Here is a 14481-nt window from a genome sequence, read left to right as displayed (position 1 = left end):
CCTGACAGGCGGGCCCGGACCGTCAGAAAACGGTTCAAAAAGCTAGCAACGGGCGATTTGAGTTTTTTGAGATAGCCGACGAGAAAAGTGGTAGGTATCAGTCACAAACAAAAAAGTGGTGGTTTTTTCGAACCCTAGCACGAAAAGTGGTAGTTTGATGCTATTTACTCGGACTAATTAAACAAATTCATGTGGTGCTTCTTTTCTATGGTTGCATGCAACGTTTGAATTGCTAAGCATCATCGACATGAGGCAAAAATGCACTCAATTTTTTAGAAAAGAGACGATGTCTTTTTATAGATGCAAATTGTATTTTTTATGGTCACCTTTGTATTTAAAACAGGAGGGGCTACCATACATGCATGAAGTAATGATGGAGAGGAGGATAAGGATACGAATGAGAGGTCATCCTAATTTCTGATATGGGCCGTGCAGTAAAGGAAACAGCAGACCCTACCGGGTGGCATGCCGGTGAGCAATCTCGACCCATTTGTCTAAAAAAAGATGGAAACAGCAGACTTGGCCTAATATGATGGCGCTTCCTATTTGGCGCTTCAAGCACCTGTACTGTGCATTCATTTTGCGACCCGTTTAACTATTTTTTATCTTTTCTATCTAAAGAGAAAAAGCTAACGCGCATGTGGAGAGTCGAACCAGGGATCTCTTGTCCCCAATAAACTGCACTAACAACCCGACCACAACACTTGTTGTGATAACTACTCTCTTTTCTTCTTATTTCCTTTTCTTTTTTCTTTAAAATCGAAGAATTTTATAGAAAGTTCTGGTAAATTCGATGATTTTTTTTTAAAATGGATGAACTTTCTGCAAATTTGATGATTTTTTTTCAAAATCAATGAATTGTTTTTCAAAAGCGGTGAACTTTTTCAAATTTAATGAACTTTTTTTAAAATTGATCAACTTTATTTTTCAAATTCATTTTTTTTTTTCAAAATGTATGAACTTTTCTGAATTCATGATTTTTTTGTTTATTTTTTCTCTTTTTTTTGTCGAATCTGATGGTGTACATGGGCTGTCCCACCAGCGCCGGCGCGTGGGCGAAGGTGAACTTCCGTGGAGCCTGAAGCGCTAAATAGGAGCTCCCGAATATTGTCCATATTGGGCTTTGAAGGTAAAGCTCTTGCGTAGTTAAAGATGGACCACAAGAAAAGAGAGGGAGCGAATATGATCCACACTGGGCTTCCAATGCAAATTTGTAAACCTGAAACGAAAGAGATGAAAACAAAATCCAGAAACGAACGAGACGACTATACCTCTGAGAACCCCTAAAAAAAGACTATACCTCTGAGAAAGTGCAAAAATAGAGACAAAAAATGGAGATGCGGGGGATCGAACCCCGTGCCTCTCGCATGCAAAGCGAGCGCTCTACCATTTGAGCTACATCCCCGGTTGTGCTTAAATAAAAAACTACATTTTCTAAACAGAAAACAGATACTGTCAGACAGTTTGCCCTAGTTGATTTCACAACAAATATATGCTGAATAATAGCAGAACAGGCTAGTTTTCGAATTCTTCCTGGTGAGCTCAGAGTTGGAGTGCAGTATCGGGCGCACCTCAAGGTCCAGTGGCAGAATCGGGTGCCATGCACATTTCAAAACAGAACTTGACTACTTGGAAGATTGGTCACTTCGGTCAACTCCGGAGTATGAAAGAGCAAAGCGGCTCCTAAAATTTCGGTAGGATCCTATTCCTAGTCGGAAGTTGGAACGTACAAAGCCAGCAAGAATCTCAGTAGAATTTGTGCTTCGCAAGTGTTCCAAGACGCGGTTCTAACGAGAGATGTCATGAGAAAGCGTAACTAGGCAGGCAATCCTAAATGCTCGTTTTGCAATAATGTGGAAACTTCACAATACCTTTTCTTTACCTGCCCTGTTGCTCGGGTGGTCTGATAGACGGTCGGGTGTGTGTTGGGCACGTCTCTCTGTCCGAACAACATCTGGCAGTACTTCTCCTGGTGTTACATTTTCCTTCCTGATGGAGCTAAATTTTACACCTCTGGTTTGGCAGCAGTTTGTTGGGCGATCTGGACAGTCGTAACCAGGCTACTTTTGAACGCAAAGATCTCAAAAGCCCTTTTAATGTGGTGTATGCTGCTTGTGGTTTTTTGACGTACTGGGCAGGTTTGATGGCTGATGATGATCGGGAGGCCATGGAGCGCGGAGCCAAGATGCTCAGGTCTAGTGCTTCGACGATGATGAGAATCTGCGCGGCTCCAACCAAATCAGCGACGAACTGACCCACCTCCATCAATTCGAGGATTCGAGCTTTCTTCTGTCAGGATAGGTTACCTCACTCCCGCGCGAGTGCTCTGTTTGCTCGTCTGTGAGCCTGTGGGCATGGTGGTATTATACTGTTTGGGTTTCTTTTGGAGACTACCTTTCGTTTAGGTCCTAGAGGTTTGTGTGATCATAGGTGCCACTGGGTTTTCGCCCCGCAATGAGCTGCTCGATGACGAGTGCTCACGGTGGGTTTCCCAGTGGTGCCTTGAACTCGCCTTACCCCTTTCTAGCTTCCTTATGTTGAGTGTAGCTTTTGGGTCTTTGGTTACTGAACTATGTATTTTCGTTATGCTTATAATGGAAAGGGGTTAAGGCCCGGTTCAAAAAAAAAAGGACGCCCCTCCAAGGATACAGGCAGTTTAGTCTTTTCGCTACAGAAAAAAAAATGCACTCATGCTACTACCAACAAACAGATACCTAGCCATACAGACACCGCATCTCCGGGGACATCCTCACATTAGGGGCTTGTTCGGCCTTCTGCCAGCTCCGCGGATCTGTGGAGCGCGTATTTTCCAGCTCCACTTTTTCAGCCTGCAGCTCCGCCGGCTCCGCGAGCTGACTCTGCAGTGGAGGGATTTCGAACGCTCCCTAGATATATAGCTCGGAGTCAGACCTCAGACGCTGAAAAGCCAAGACTGCTGGAACGGCCGTTCCTGGTCCCAGCTCCCGACACAGTTTGCTTAGCATAACAAACAGCAAAGAAATATCTTAGACCCTAAACCCAACCCATCAGCGCCGCAGTTGGTGCGTCCCATGCCATGAGGACGAGGCATGGGCAAAAACAAGGCCGTCTAGGTACGTCCACGCACAAAGCGAGGCGGTTTCAGCTCATGAGCTGAGTCGGCAGTGACACGAAAACGGCAACGGCTAACTAAGCCGGGGACCTAAGCCCACCATGCACTGTCGGGGACGCAATTACGAGAGCCTTTTCGCGTTGGCTACTTGTTTATCAGCAGCGATGCTTTGCTTTCCACTGGAACGCACAAACCCTAACCAACGAAAAAGGCCACACGCATACTCTAATCGCAAGCATTACATACATGAAATGATAACCCGTCCTTATCCGCGGCCCGGGCCGCGGTGGAGCCCCCGCGCACGCACGCATGAATGCATGATGGCTCGATGGATCCATCGACCTGTAATGTAATCTACGATCGATCGATCGATCGTATCTCCATGCTTTGTGCCGCGCTTTGGGCGATCCCTTTTCTTTACAACATGGAGACGCCCCTTTTGCCATCAGACTGCAGCCGTGGGGAGTCAGTGGAGGTCAATTCGAGGAGCTGCTGCTTCCATCCTGATTTCTTTAGACTGATCGATCGATCTGCATGCACAAGCGTTTGGGAAAGCTAAGCTGCTAGGCCGACCAGTAGGGGTTGAAGCGATCGTGCTTTTTGGCAATTGCTTGCCCCTCCTGATTAAGGAAACAACAGTGGCAAAGGATTGTCAGTGTTGGTGCTGCTGGGGGCTCCCATGGCCCATCGGGTCACACACTGCTTCCTAGATAACCACTGCTGGCGGCTGATAAGCAAGCCAGCCACTTTATACTGATAGTGCCAGCCTCATAGTGTTAAACTTCGTGCTACTGGGAATACAACGATAACAGACTAAAACATACTAATGCTCAGGAAATGATTGCAGAGAAGCCTATTATTATCAGGAAAAATTGTGTTCAGGGCATGCCTAGGTTCCATGCATGCTAGCTTATTTTCTCTGTTGACTTGAATCTCTCATGCATTTTAGTAACATGCTGAAATGTAGTCCAGATTCTGCGGTCTTCCAGCCGCCGATGTACCTTTCACGACCAAGCCGGTTACTGTCAACAGTAGTGCGGCGTGGTATCTTTCAGTACAGCAGGAGGACCAAGCTGTCCGTCCGTTGGTTTATCCCCTTTCTGTGTGATTCCTTCCTTGTATAGTTGGTTGATGGAGCAAGGGACGATGGAGTGTGTTGCTAACCTTTCACGCTAGATTCTTCGACTCCTTTCCAATTTCGTCCAGCTTGCAGCCAACATCATACCGGACGGTCGGAACGGGGTTACGGCCGGGGGGCATATCGAACACTGTCCAGCTGGTTGGTCACGTTGACCCTTTCGAAGCTTCAACGGCCAAACTGTCCTAACATTCTTCCTACGCAACACGCAATAGCACAAGTATGCATAGTAACTAAAATAATCCAGGACCACTGGTGACTGTAACTCCAACACACCGGATTATATTAATTAGATGTTCTAAGGGAATCTCTAACTCCCCTCCTAAACACCTACTCCGTCCTGTCCTTTTTAGTCCGCATATAAGATTTATCTGAAATCAAACATCGTAAACTTTGACCAAGTTTATAAAAAAAAATACCGACATTCAAAATGTGAAATCAACAACATTAGATGCGTCATGACTCTACTTTTCGTATTGTATAAATTTAGCATTGTAGATGTTAATATTTTTTCATGTAAATACGATCAAACTTTATGAAGTTTGACTTCAGACAATTCTTATATGCAGAGTAAAAAGGACCGGAGGGAGTATAACTCCTCAAAAATTCATCCTTTTGAGGAGTTAAAACACTAGTACATCGAACATAATTAAAATACTCAATTTAAAGGACTAAAACACTAATTTGAGATAAAGTTGCATTACAAAGTGGTTACATAGGGGTAGAACAGTCGATTATTGACATTTTTTAAACTAAACTAATCACTTTTTACGGCTTGGGAGAAGCATTAGTTGCTCCCACCACCACGGCAGAAGGGCACATGCATATGCGGCGAGTTCACTCATCATCCAGGCAAACGGACCGCCGACCACATCTTCATTGAGGTAGGGGGCATCATTTTCAATGGGGGCAAGGTTCGACATGGCATGATTCGTCTCAGTGAATGACACCACCTTCATGTCAAATGCGCGCCATCTGATGCGCCGCCTCTCCGCCGTCAAACACACTTGTTTCTCCTCATAATGGAGCCACACTTCACGGTCCCTCTCAGCCTATAACTCCTGCCCAGCACCGGTGTGCTTGGAGATTTCCCGGACAGGCGATTGATGCGTAGCACTCATTCCAAGCCTCCTTAACAGTGAGAAGACGGGGAGCACATGGTGGCTGATATGAGCTATGTGGCGATCTCTCTTATATCCTTCTCATACGGGATCTGCACGTAGCCTTGCTGGATATCCCACTGAATGGAGTGTGTTTTCGGATTCCAATTCGGGCGCCCATTGAGGGGATGATCTCATGTGCAACCTCCAGCGCATAACGGCGATCCTCCTCGTCCTCCTCCTCGGCGATGAAGGCGGCCTCCTCCTTGTCCCTCTGCTCCTCATCCTCCGAGAGCGACACCTAGTCCGGTCGATGAGAAATGACATGGCGACGGGAGTGGAGTGGATGCTAACCTGTTGAGGGTGGAGGTCAGTTATTCAGACATGGCGACAACCATTTTATAGCTGTGGGCGGTGGGCAGGAAAAACATGCCCCCGGGGGGATGTGGCGGGAATGGGGAGGCTCGTGGGCTCGATATGGAGCGCACTTCATAAATTATGGCAGCCCAGCTAGATTGACATTTTGGGCAAAACCGACATATCGACAGTTATTATGCCGGTCAGTCTGATATGATGGCTCTGCTAGAGTTCCTCTAAGATTCAATCATATGAATCAAAAAGCTATGCAAAAAAGTTAAACTCTTTAATAATGGTTCAAAAAAAAGTTAAACCAAAAGAGGCCCTTATGTGGAAATGCAGATGCTCTAATACTTTGCTTTGGAGCCCACACTCCATTCAGGAGCAAAAAAATCTTAATAATTACTCCATTCACGAAGACAAGAAAAAATATATCCCAATTCACGTATCTAGGAATACGTGCACAGGTTGCACGAACATGGATGTTTACCCAACCGAGCAAGGAAACGAAGAAGTGACAGCACCCTTTGGAAAAGGAAAAATAAACAAAAGGAGGACGTGAAAGTAAAAACCAACCAGCAATTACCAGTCGATTCGCTGCAGCGGATTAGGAGCCAACGAACCAGCGGCGCTGTCCGACACGCAGAAAAACAACCGCGAATGCGCGGTGCGGGTGGTGACTCGGCGCGTAGTCGGACGCGGCGCTGGCGAAGCTACGGGGAGCAGCTAGTGACCGGGGCCTCCGTGGCCATAGCCATAGCGAAGCAAAGGCGAAAGCAGCATGAGGAGGAGAGGGACGGTGCGGCCGAACTCGTGACGCTTCCAGCTTTGCCTGCCCTGTGTCTGTGTGTATGCAGCGTAGGCCATGGCGGTTAGTTAACGGCCCTTGGTGGCGCCGGTAGGGACGACCCCGTCGGCCTCGTCAAAGGCGTCGTCGTCCACTCGCCCGCCCCCGTGCTTTCCGGTCACGGCCTTTGGGGAGCCATGATTTTGATCTGATGCGGATCTAGGTGTGCCCCCGTCTGACTCATTCAGGCCATCGACGTTTGTTGTAGCCTTGTAGGTATAGGTTCTTCTGTCTGCGTCTCCGTGGATTCCTTTCTCTGTCAATGCCACTGGCTGACTGTGCTTGCAGGTTTGTAGTATTCTGTTTGCGTGCAAAAACGGGTACCGCCAATCGGCTTGCCGGCCACTGTGCTGGGATCGGCCATTTGGCGCAATCTCGTGAACCCCGGCAGACACCGAACCGACGATGGAATGCGCATCGTCTTGCAATGCGTGCGGATTGTGCGATGTTGTGCGCGTGCAGCACAAAATGCATATGCACTTAAGCTGAACCGGCTGGACGAGTTGGAGACTTTCTTCGGAGGAGAAAAGGCTCCCTCCGTGCGTTAAAACACAAACGGATGACACACCGAAAAGCAGCAGCGCGCGGCGGGTCCCGTGCCCTCGCAAAGTTAGGTAGCCACCCAGCTCTTTTTTCTAGCGCCAAGCCTACTTTTTATCATGATGAGGGGATGAGGACTGTTCCATCCATTCTCAATTCACAATTCCAAAGTGCGCTCGCTCGCGGAATTACTATACTACTCTATTCGTATAGTATAGACCGCCAGCCGGGCGGTTCTGGGGGAGTCGAGTGGCCACCAAGCCGGCCTATAAAACAGGCTCTCCCCCTTCTCAATTTGGACCTGAGCTTACCAGCAACAACAACCACCGCACATTGCTTTCGGCGCGCCGACGACGCAGAGCAGGAGACGGAGCAGAGCAGCGGATTGGAGCAAGGGCGAGGGATTCCTTGCTTGCGAGCTGGGTTGATCGATCGGTAGCGATGGAGGGGGCAACGAATCAGGACCATGTGATTGGGATCCCGGTCAACAGCACGGCCTACGGCATAGAGGAGCCCGACTTCCCCGCGGAGGAGGAGACAACGATCACCCCTCCTGATCATGGCGGATTCGTCTCCGGTTCCTTCCAATCTATCAACAACAACGACGGCGATTCCAACGGCTCCACGGTGACCGATCGCGAGCAGACGAGCCAAGTTCGCAGGAAGAGGGGAAAGATCGCCCAGGGCATCAAAGAACACGGTATGTTTTGTCTATTCTTGTTTATTACTGTATACAATTCAACACGGAACGCCAACTAATCAGAAAGAAAATTGATTTTCTTTCTTCTTGGTCGTATCGTATGGCTTTGGATTGTTAGACTGAATTCTTCCTTGTTCCCAACGTATGCAGTGGCTCTGGGGCCAAAGCTGTCGGAGACGGTCAAGGGGAAGCTCACGCTGGGCGCCAGGATCCTCCAGGCCGGCGGCGTCGAGAAGGTGTTCCGGCAGTGGTTCTCCGTGGACAAGAACGAGCGGCTGGTGAGGGCGTCGCAGTGCTACCTGTCCACCACGGCGGGGCCCATCGCCGGGATGCTCTTCGTGTCCACGGAGCGCGTCGCCTTCCGCAGCGACCGCTCGCTGGCGGTGGCCGCCCCCGACGGCGCCAAGCTCCGCGTGCCGTACAAGGTGACGATACCGCTGCGCAAGGTGAGGCGCGCCGTGCCCACCCAGAACAAGCACAAGCCGGAGCAGCGCTACATCGAGGTGCTCACCAACGACGGCTTCGAGTTCTGGTTCATGGGCTTCCTCAGCTACCACAGGTCGCTGCAGCACCTGGAGCAGGCCATCGCGCAGGCGCGGCGATGACAACGCGCGCGGGCGGCGGCCGGCGGCCGGAGATCGTCGCTGCACACGCCTTGTGCTTTGTGCCTGTAGTACGTTATTTAGATGGTGCTAGGAATCTGTGTATGTGTAGGTTAAGTTGTTACAAGTGCTACAACATGTCGTTGTTATGCCAGTGCATGGCGGCTGGTGATGGATGTTTTCGGGGTTGGGGAAGATGAACTTCGTGAACAAGCTTGGGAAAGGAATGGTTTGGTGGGAACGGCAAATGATAGCCTTCATTCATATGTGTGCAGTGCAGTGAGCAAGTTTCAGATATCCATTCTTTTTCCTAGAGTAAAACATGTATAACTATTTGAGATAATAGATAACTGGCATTCCATATGGTCAGTTGCAAAATCATTCCGTGATCTCACCCCTTATCTGTTATGTGAGATTGTTTGCACTGCACTGACATCTTGAACTTGGCCTGCAGGACACCAATATCAGTATCAGTAGTACTCCCTCTGTCCCATAACAATGTCAAAAAACGTCTTATATTGAATATTACACAGCACCTGTAGTTCCATCAAATTCTGACATTTAAGAAGATATCGAGAGGATACTGTAGTTATGGTAGTGATTTATTGCTTGCAGTTGATGTCTGAAGAATTCCGACACTGAACGTGTTCATGACATATCGATATCTAACTGTTCAAGTACGTAGCATCTGCGCAACAATCTCCACCACGTACTCACTGAAAGAGACTGAATTCAGTCCTCTGCTTCCAAACAAGACCCAGTCCGAATTAATCAGGTTGCTGCATTGCTTTGACAAATAAACAGCCCAGCCTTGCCAACAAGACATGAGAAAAATCATCATTAGGTAGGATATACATAAAGAAAATGTGCAACAACGTCGCTGACCTGCGCAATCGATTAACTTGCAAACTAAGCTTTCAGTTTTCACTCGTCAGTACCAAGTATTCTGCCATTCTTATCCACCTAGTAATCATATTTTACTCGCAGGAGAAATAAACTAAACAGTAATACACAGATAGGGATGAATGGGTCAGACTGGAGATCCCTTGACTCTGCCAAGGCCGGCCGTGCATGTCCATGGACCTGCAGTGTTGGCCCAGTGTTCTAAGCTTAGCTGCGAAGCGCCCAATGGCAGGCAATCTTTGGTTTGGGGGCCAAGGAGGAGGAGGGATATGCACTTGTGGCTTTTGGATCTGCCTTTGTTACAGTTATTTCCCTTCCATGTTTGGCTCAACAATTTGCTTTCACCTGCCGGATTGGACCATCCGATAGTGCCATTTTAGAATCTTCACGCTGTTATCCGATCAGGTAGACCTTTGCCCTTTTGTTCGGTCTTTCACCCCACTTGAAAGAAAAGTTATGGGAGGCTATATGGAGCAGCCAGTGCATATGTCTTGCCTCCGAAGTTATCGCCAACGTCAGTTCGTCGCCTCTTTTCGACGTCATAAGTTCATCGCCTCAGAAACAGAATTCACACTTCTACCTTTGGATTTCCATCCATCTTTTAGACGGAACGCCGTTGAGCCTTACAAGGAGAGACTACATATAAACAGAGAAGACACCATAGAACAGTCAAATGGACAAGCAGGGTTACAAGCAATAGAATGATAATGTAAAAAGGAATGTGTGTGGCTAGAGGTCCTAGTCCTCTGTCAATTGTTGGTAAAGGTCAAAGGATATAACCAGATTAGGCCTTAACTCACTGAGATACCTGTTTTGTTTTGTGAAGGACAATATAGACGGTCTCTATAGCAATAGGACGTAATGAGCTAGTCAAGGCATCGATTATGCATACATCCAAATTATTACGCAACAACAATAAAGAAAAAAATTCCTGCAAAAAAACAATAAAGAAAAAAGGTCATGATCCCGTTGAATGATCCACGTAGTAGCAAAACTTCAATATCAACCACGGCTGTTCGTAACACCCGACTACGATAAAGGTTCTCCAACCGATGCTTCTGCGGGGATAACGGTGACAGGAGCTGTGGTCGCTTGATCCAGACGTTAAGGCCTTCTACAATGGGAGGTGCTTAGGGAGATGCTTAATAAACTAAATCAAGTTTTTTAAGCACTGGTGCTTATTTCTACAGGACAGACACTTACTTAAGCGTCCATCCTTTACAAATAAGCACCGGTGCTTAAAGAAAAACTGGTTTATTTTTCTAAGCACCTACCCCAAGCATCTTACATTATACAGGGCCTTAGAGCATCTACAACCGGACTTGGTAAATTCGGGTCCTCAAACGCCGGGCGCGTCCGCGGACATTGAGCAGGCACTCCTCAAATTGCGTCGTCCACATCCGTGTCTCTCATATCCGAACTCCTATATCCATACTATATCATGCAACGTCGATCAAACTACGTAGATCAGCTGGCCGGACATAGAAATAGCACAATAGTTCACCAAAAGATTCACTAAAGTTCACATAAACGACGAACAATTTTATACTACATCTAAAACTTGAAATGAAAATGAACTTCACCACTTCCGGGCCGTCCCTTTCCCCTTCTGGTCGCTGGCGTAGCTGTAGCCGTCGGCGGCTGGTGGAGCATCATCCGATTCATCGGAGGAGGAGTCGACGATGACGAGACCTTTGAGGCACTGGACGACCTGGTCCTGCTGGCGCATGAGCTTGTCCAGCCGAGGCGCCTCCGTCGCCTTCTCGAACGCCTCCCGCTCGGACTGCTGGATGGCAAGCCGAAGAGCCTTCGCGTTCTCCCGACGGAGCCGCCGAGTGTCCGTCTCCGCCGTCGTAAGCGACCGGCGGTAGACCCACGCGAGGAGCCGCTCGTCCTCGTCGGGCTCTGCCGGTAACCCACGCCGGTGACGGACAGAGCTCTCCACAACCTCCCTCTTCCTTGCCCGATGTGGTAGGAACTAGGGTTCTACCGGGTCTAGGCCGGAGGTTGTACGGGAAGGAGGGAGTTGGGCGTGGGCGAACACGCGGCGGCCGGCGGCTGGGCGCCGTCCTGCTCGTGAGAGGAGGCGACGGCAGGAGGCGGCTAGGGTTTAGGGTTTCCGGCTCCTCAGGGAGCCGAGCAATAGAACTGTCTTATTGCTTGATTTCCAAAAGAGTCTTTACAACCGTTTATATAATCATGATGCTAATAAAAATAAGATAACTTTTGGTCTAAGCCCCTAATTAAATGCGCCCAGTGGACCTACTCTGGGTATAAGTTACCCCGGTCGTAACATCTCTCCCCGCCTGCGCAAACAACTCGTCCTCGAGCTGGAAGTCTGGGTTGTGTTGGCTGAACTCACCGCGCTGCTCCCAAGTGGCTCCTCCTCCGGAAGGCCGTCGCATTGGATCAACAAGTACCACACCCCGCGACGTAGCTGGGCCTGCAACACCTTCGCTGGTCCGGGAAGGAGGCGCCTGTTGGGGAACGTAGCATGCAATTTCAATATTTTCCTACAATCACGCAAGATCTATCTAGGAGATGCATAGCAACGAGAAGGGGAGAGTGTGTCCACGTACCCTCGTAGACCGAAAGCGAAAGCGTTACATTAACGCGGTTGATGTAGTCGAATCTTCGTGATCCAACCGATCAAGTACCGAACGTACGCCACCTCCGAGTTCCGCACACGTCCAGCTCGATGACGTCCCTCGAACTCTTGATCCAGCAGAGGGTCGAGGGAGAGTTTCGTCAGTATGACGGCGTGGTGACAGTGATGGTGATGTGATCCGCGCAGGGCTTCGCCTAAGCACTACGTGAATATGACCGGGGGAGTAAACCGTGGAGAGAGACGCCGCACACGACTTGGAACAATTGGTGTCTCTCCAAGGGGTGCCCTGCCCACGTATATAAAGGAGGGAGAGGAGGAGGCCGGCCACCAGTGGGCGTGCCATGAGGGGGGAGTCCTACTAGGACTCCAGTCCTAGTAGGATTCGCCCCCCCTTTTTTCCTTCTCATGGAGGGGGAAAGAGGGAAGGAGAGGGAGAGGGGGAAAGGAAAGGGGGGCCGCGCCCCCTTCCCATAGTCCAATTCGGATAGCCCCATGGGGGGGCGCCACCCCTTGTGGGCTCCCCTCTCTCTCCCCTATGGCCCATGTTGGCCCATTACTTCCCCGGGGGGGGGGGGGGGGGTGTTCCTGTAACCTCCCGGTACTTCGAAAAATACCCGAAACACTCCGGAACCATTCTGGTGTCCGAATATCATCGTCCAATGTATCAATCTTTACCTCTCAAACATTTTGAGACTCCTCGTCATGCCCGTGATCTCATCCGGGACTCCGAACAAACTTCGGTCACCAAAACACATAACTCATAATACAAATCATCATCGAACGTTAAACGTGCGGACCCTACGGGTTCGAGAACTATGTAGACATGACCGAGACACATCTCCGGTCAATAACCAATAGCGGAACCTGGATGCTCATATTGGTTCCTACATATTCTACGAAGATCTTTATCGGTCAAATCGCAATGACAACATACGTCATTCCCTTTGTCATCGGTATGTTACTTGCCCGAGATTCGATCGTGGGTATCTTCATACCTAGTTCAATCTAGTTACCGGCAAGTCTCTTTACTCGTTCCGTAATGCATTATCCCGAACTAACTCATTAGCCACATTGCTTGCAAGGCTTATTATGATGTGCATTACCAAGAGGGCCCTAAGATACCTCTTCGATACTCGGAGTGACAAATCCTAATCTCGATCTATGCCAACCCAACAAACACCTCCGGAGATACCTGTAGAGCATCTTTATAACCACCCAGTTACGTTGTGACGTTTGAGAGCACACAAGGCATTCCTCCGGTATCCGGGAGTTGCATAATCTCATAGTCAAAGGAATATGTATATGACATGAAGAAAGCTTTAGCAATAAAACTAAACGATCATTATGCTAAGCTAACGGATGGGTCTTGTCCATAACATCATTCTCCTAATGATGTGACCCCGTTCATCAAATGACAACACATGTCTATGGTTAGGAAACTTAACCATGTTTGATTAACGAGCTAGTCTAGTAGAGGCTTACTAGGGACATGGTATTTTGTCTATGTATCCACACATGTATCAAGTTTCCGGTTAATACAATTCTAGCATGAATAATAAACATTTATCATGATATAAGGAAATATAAAATAACAACTTTATTATTGCCTATAGGGCATATTTCCTTCAGTCTCCCACTTGCACTAGAGTCATTAATCTAGTTCACATCACCATGTGATTTAACACCAATAGTTCACATCACCATGTGATTAACACCCATAGTTCACATCGCCATGTGACCAACACCCAAAGCGTTTACTAGAGTCAATAATCTAGTTCACATTGCCATGTGATTAACACCCAAAGAGTACTAAGGTGTGATCATGTTTTGCTTGTGAGAGAAGTTTAGTCAACGAGTCTGCCACATTCAGATCCGTATGTATTTTGCAAATTTCTATGTCTACAATGCTCTGCATGGAGCTACTCTGGATAATTGCTCCCACTTTCAATATGTATCCAGATTGACACTCACAGTCATCCTGATCGGTGTATAGCTTGCACCGACGTAACTCTTTACGATGAACTCTTTATCACCTCCATAACAAAGAAATATTTCCTTAGTCCTCTAAGGATAATTTTGACCGCTATCCAATGATATACTCCTGGATCACTATTGTACCCCTTTGCCAAACTCATGGCAAGGTACAAAATAGGTCTGGTATATAGCATGGCATACTTTATAGAACCTATGGCTGAGGCATAGGGAATGACTTTCATTCTCTCTCTATCTTCTGCCGTGGTCGGGTTTTGAGTCTTACTCAACTTCATACCTTACAACTTAGGCAAGAACTCCTTCTTTGACTGATCCATTTTGAACTCCTTCAAAATCTTATCAACGAATGTACTTATCGAAAGTCTTATCAAGCGTATTGATCTATCTTTATAGATCTTGATGCCCAATATGTAAGTAGCTTCACCGAGGTCTTTCTTTGAAAAAACTCCTTTCAAACACTCCTTTATGCTTTCCAGAAAATTCTACATCATTTCCGATTAACAATATGTCATTCACATATACTTATCAGAAAGGCTGTAGTGCTCCCACTCACTTTCTTGTAAATACAGGCTTCACCGCAAGTCTGTATAAAACTATATGCTT

The 14481-nt window shown here is 47.9% G+C and overlaps 1 protein-coding gene and 1 non-coding gene across 2 annotated transcripts; one reads left to right on the top strand and one right to left on the bottom strand.

Annotated features, from left to right (window-relative positions):
- Positions 1-1332: 1332 nt before the first annotated feature.
- On the bottom strand, positions 1333-1405 carry TRNAA-UGC (transfer RNA alanine (anticodon UGC)). Its single transcript has one exon. It is a non-coding gene; the product is annotated as a tRNA-Ala (tRNA).
- Positions 1406-7228: 5823 nt separating this feature from the next.
- On the top strand, positions 7229-8756 carry LOC123144916 (putative GEM-like protein 8). The gene is made up of 2 exons (XM_044564177.1): positions 7229-7773; positions 7924-8756. Exons 1-2 carry the CDS (start codon positions 7515-7517, stop codon positions 8376-8378), a joined length of 714 nt encoding a protein of 237 aa, XP_044420112.1. The 5' UTR covers positions 7229-7514; the 3' UTR covers positions 8379-8756.
- Positions 8757-14481: the final 5725 nt, after the last annotated feature.

The sequence above is a fragment of the Triticum aestivum genome, chromosome 6D, assembly GCF_018294505.1.
Source record: "Triticum aestivum cultivar Chinese Spring chromosome 6D, IWGSC CS RefSeq v2.1, whole genome shotgun sequence".
Classification (NCBI taxonomy): Eukaryota; Viridiplantae; Streptophyta; class Magnoliopsida; order Poales; family Poaceae; genus Triticum; species Triticum aestivum.
The sequence above is the reverse complement of the archived record's forward strand: the minus strand, read 5'-3'. Positions and strand labels throughout refer to the sequence as shown.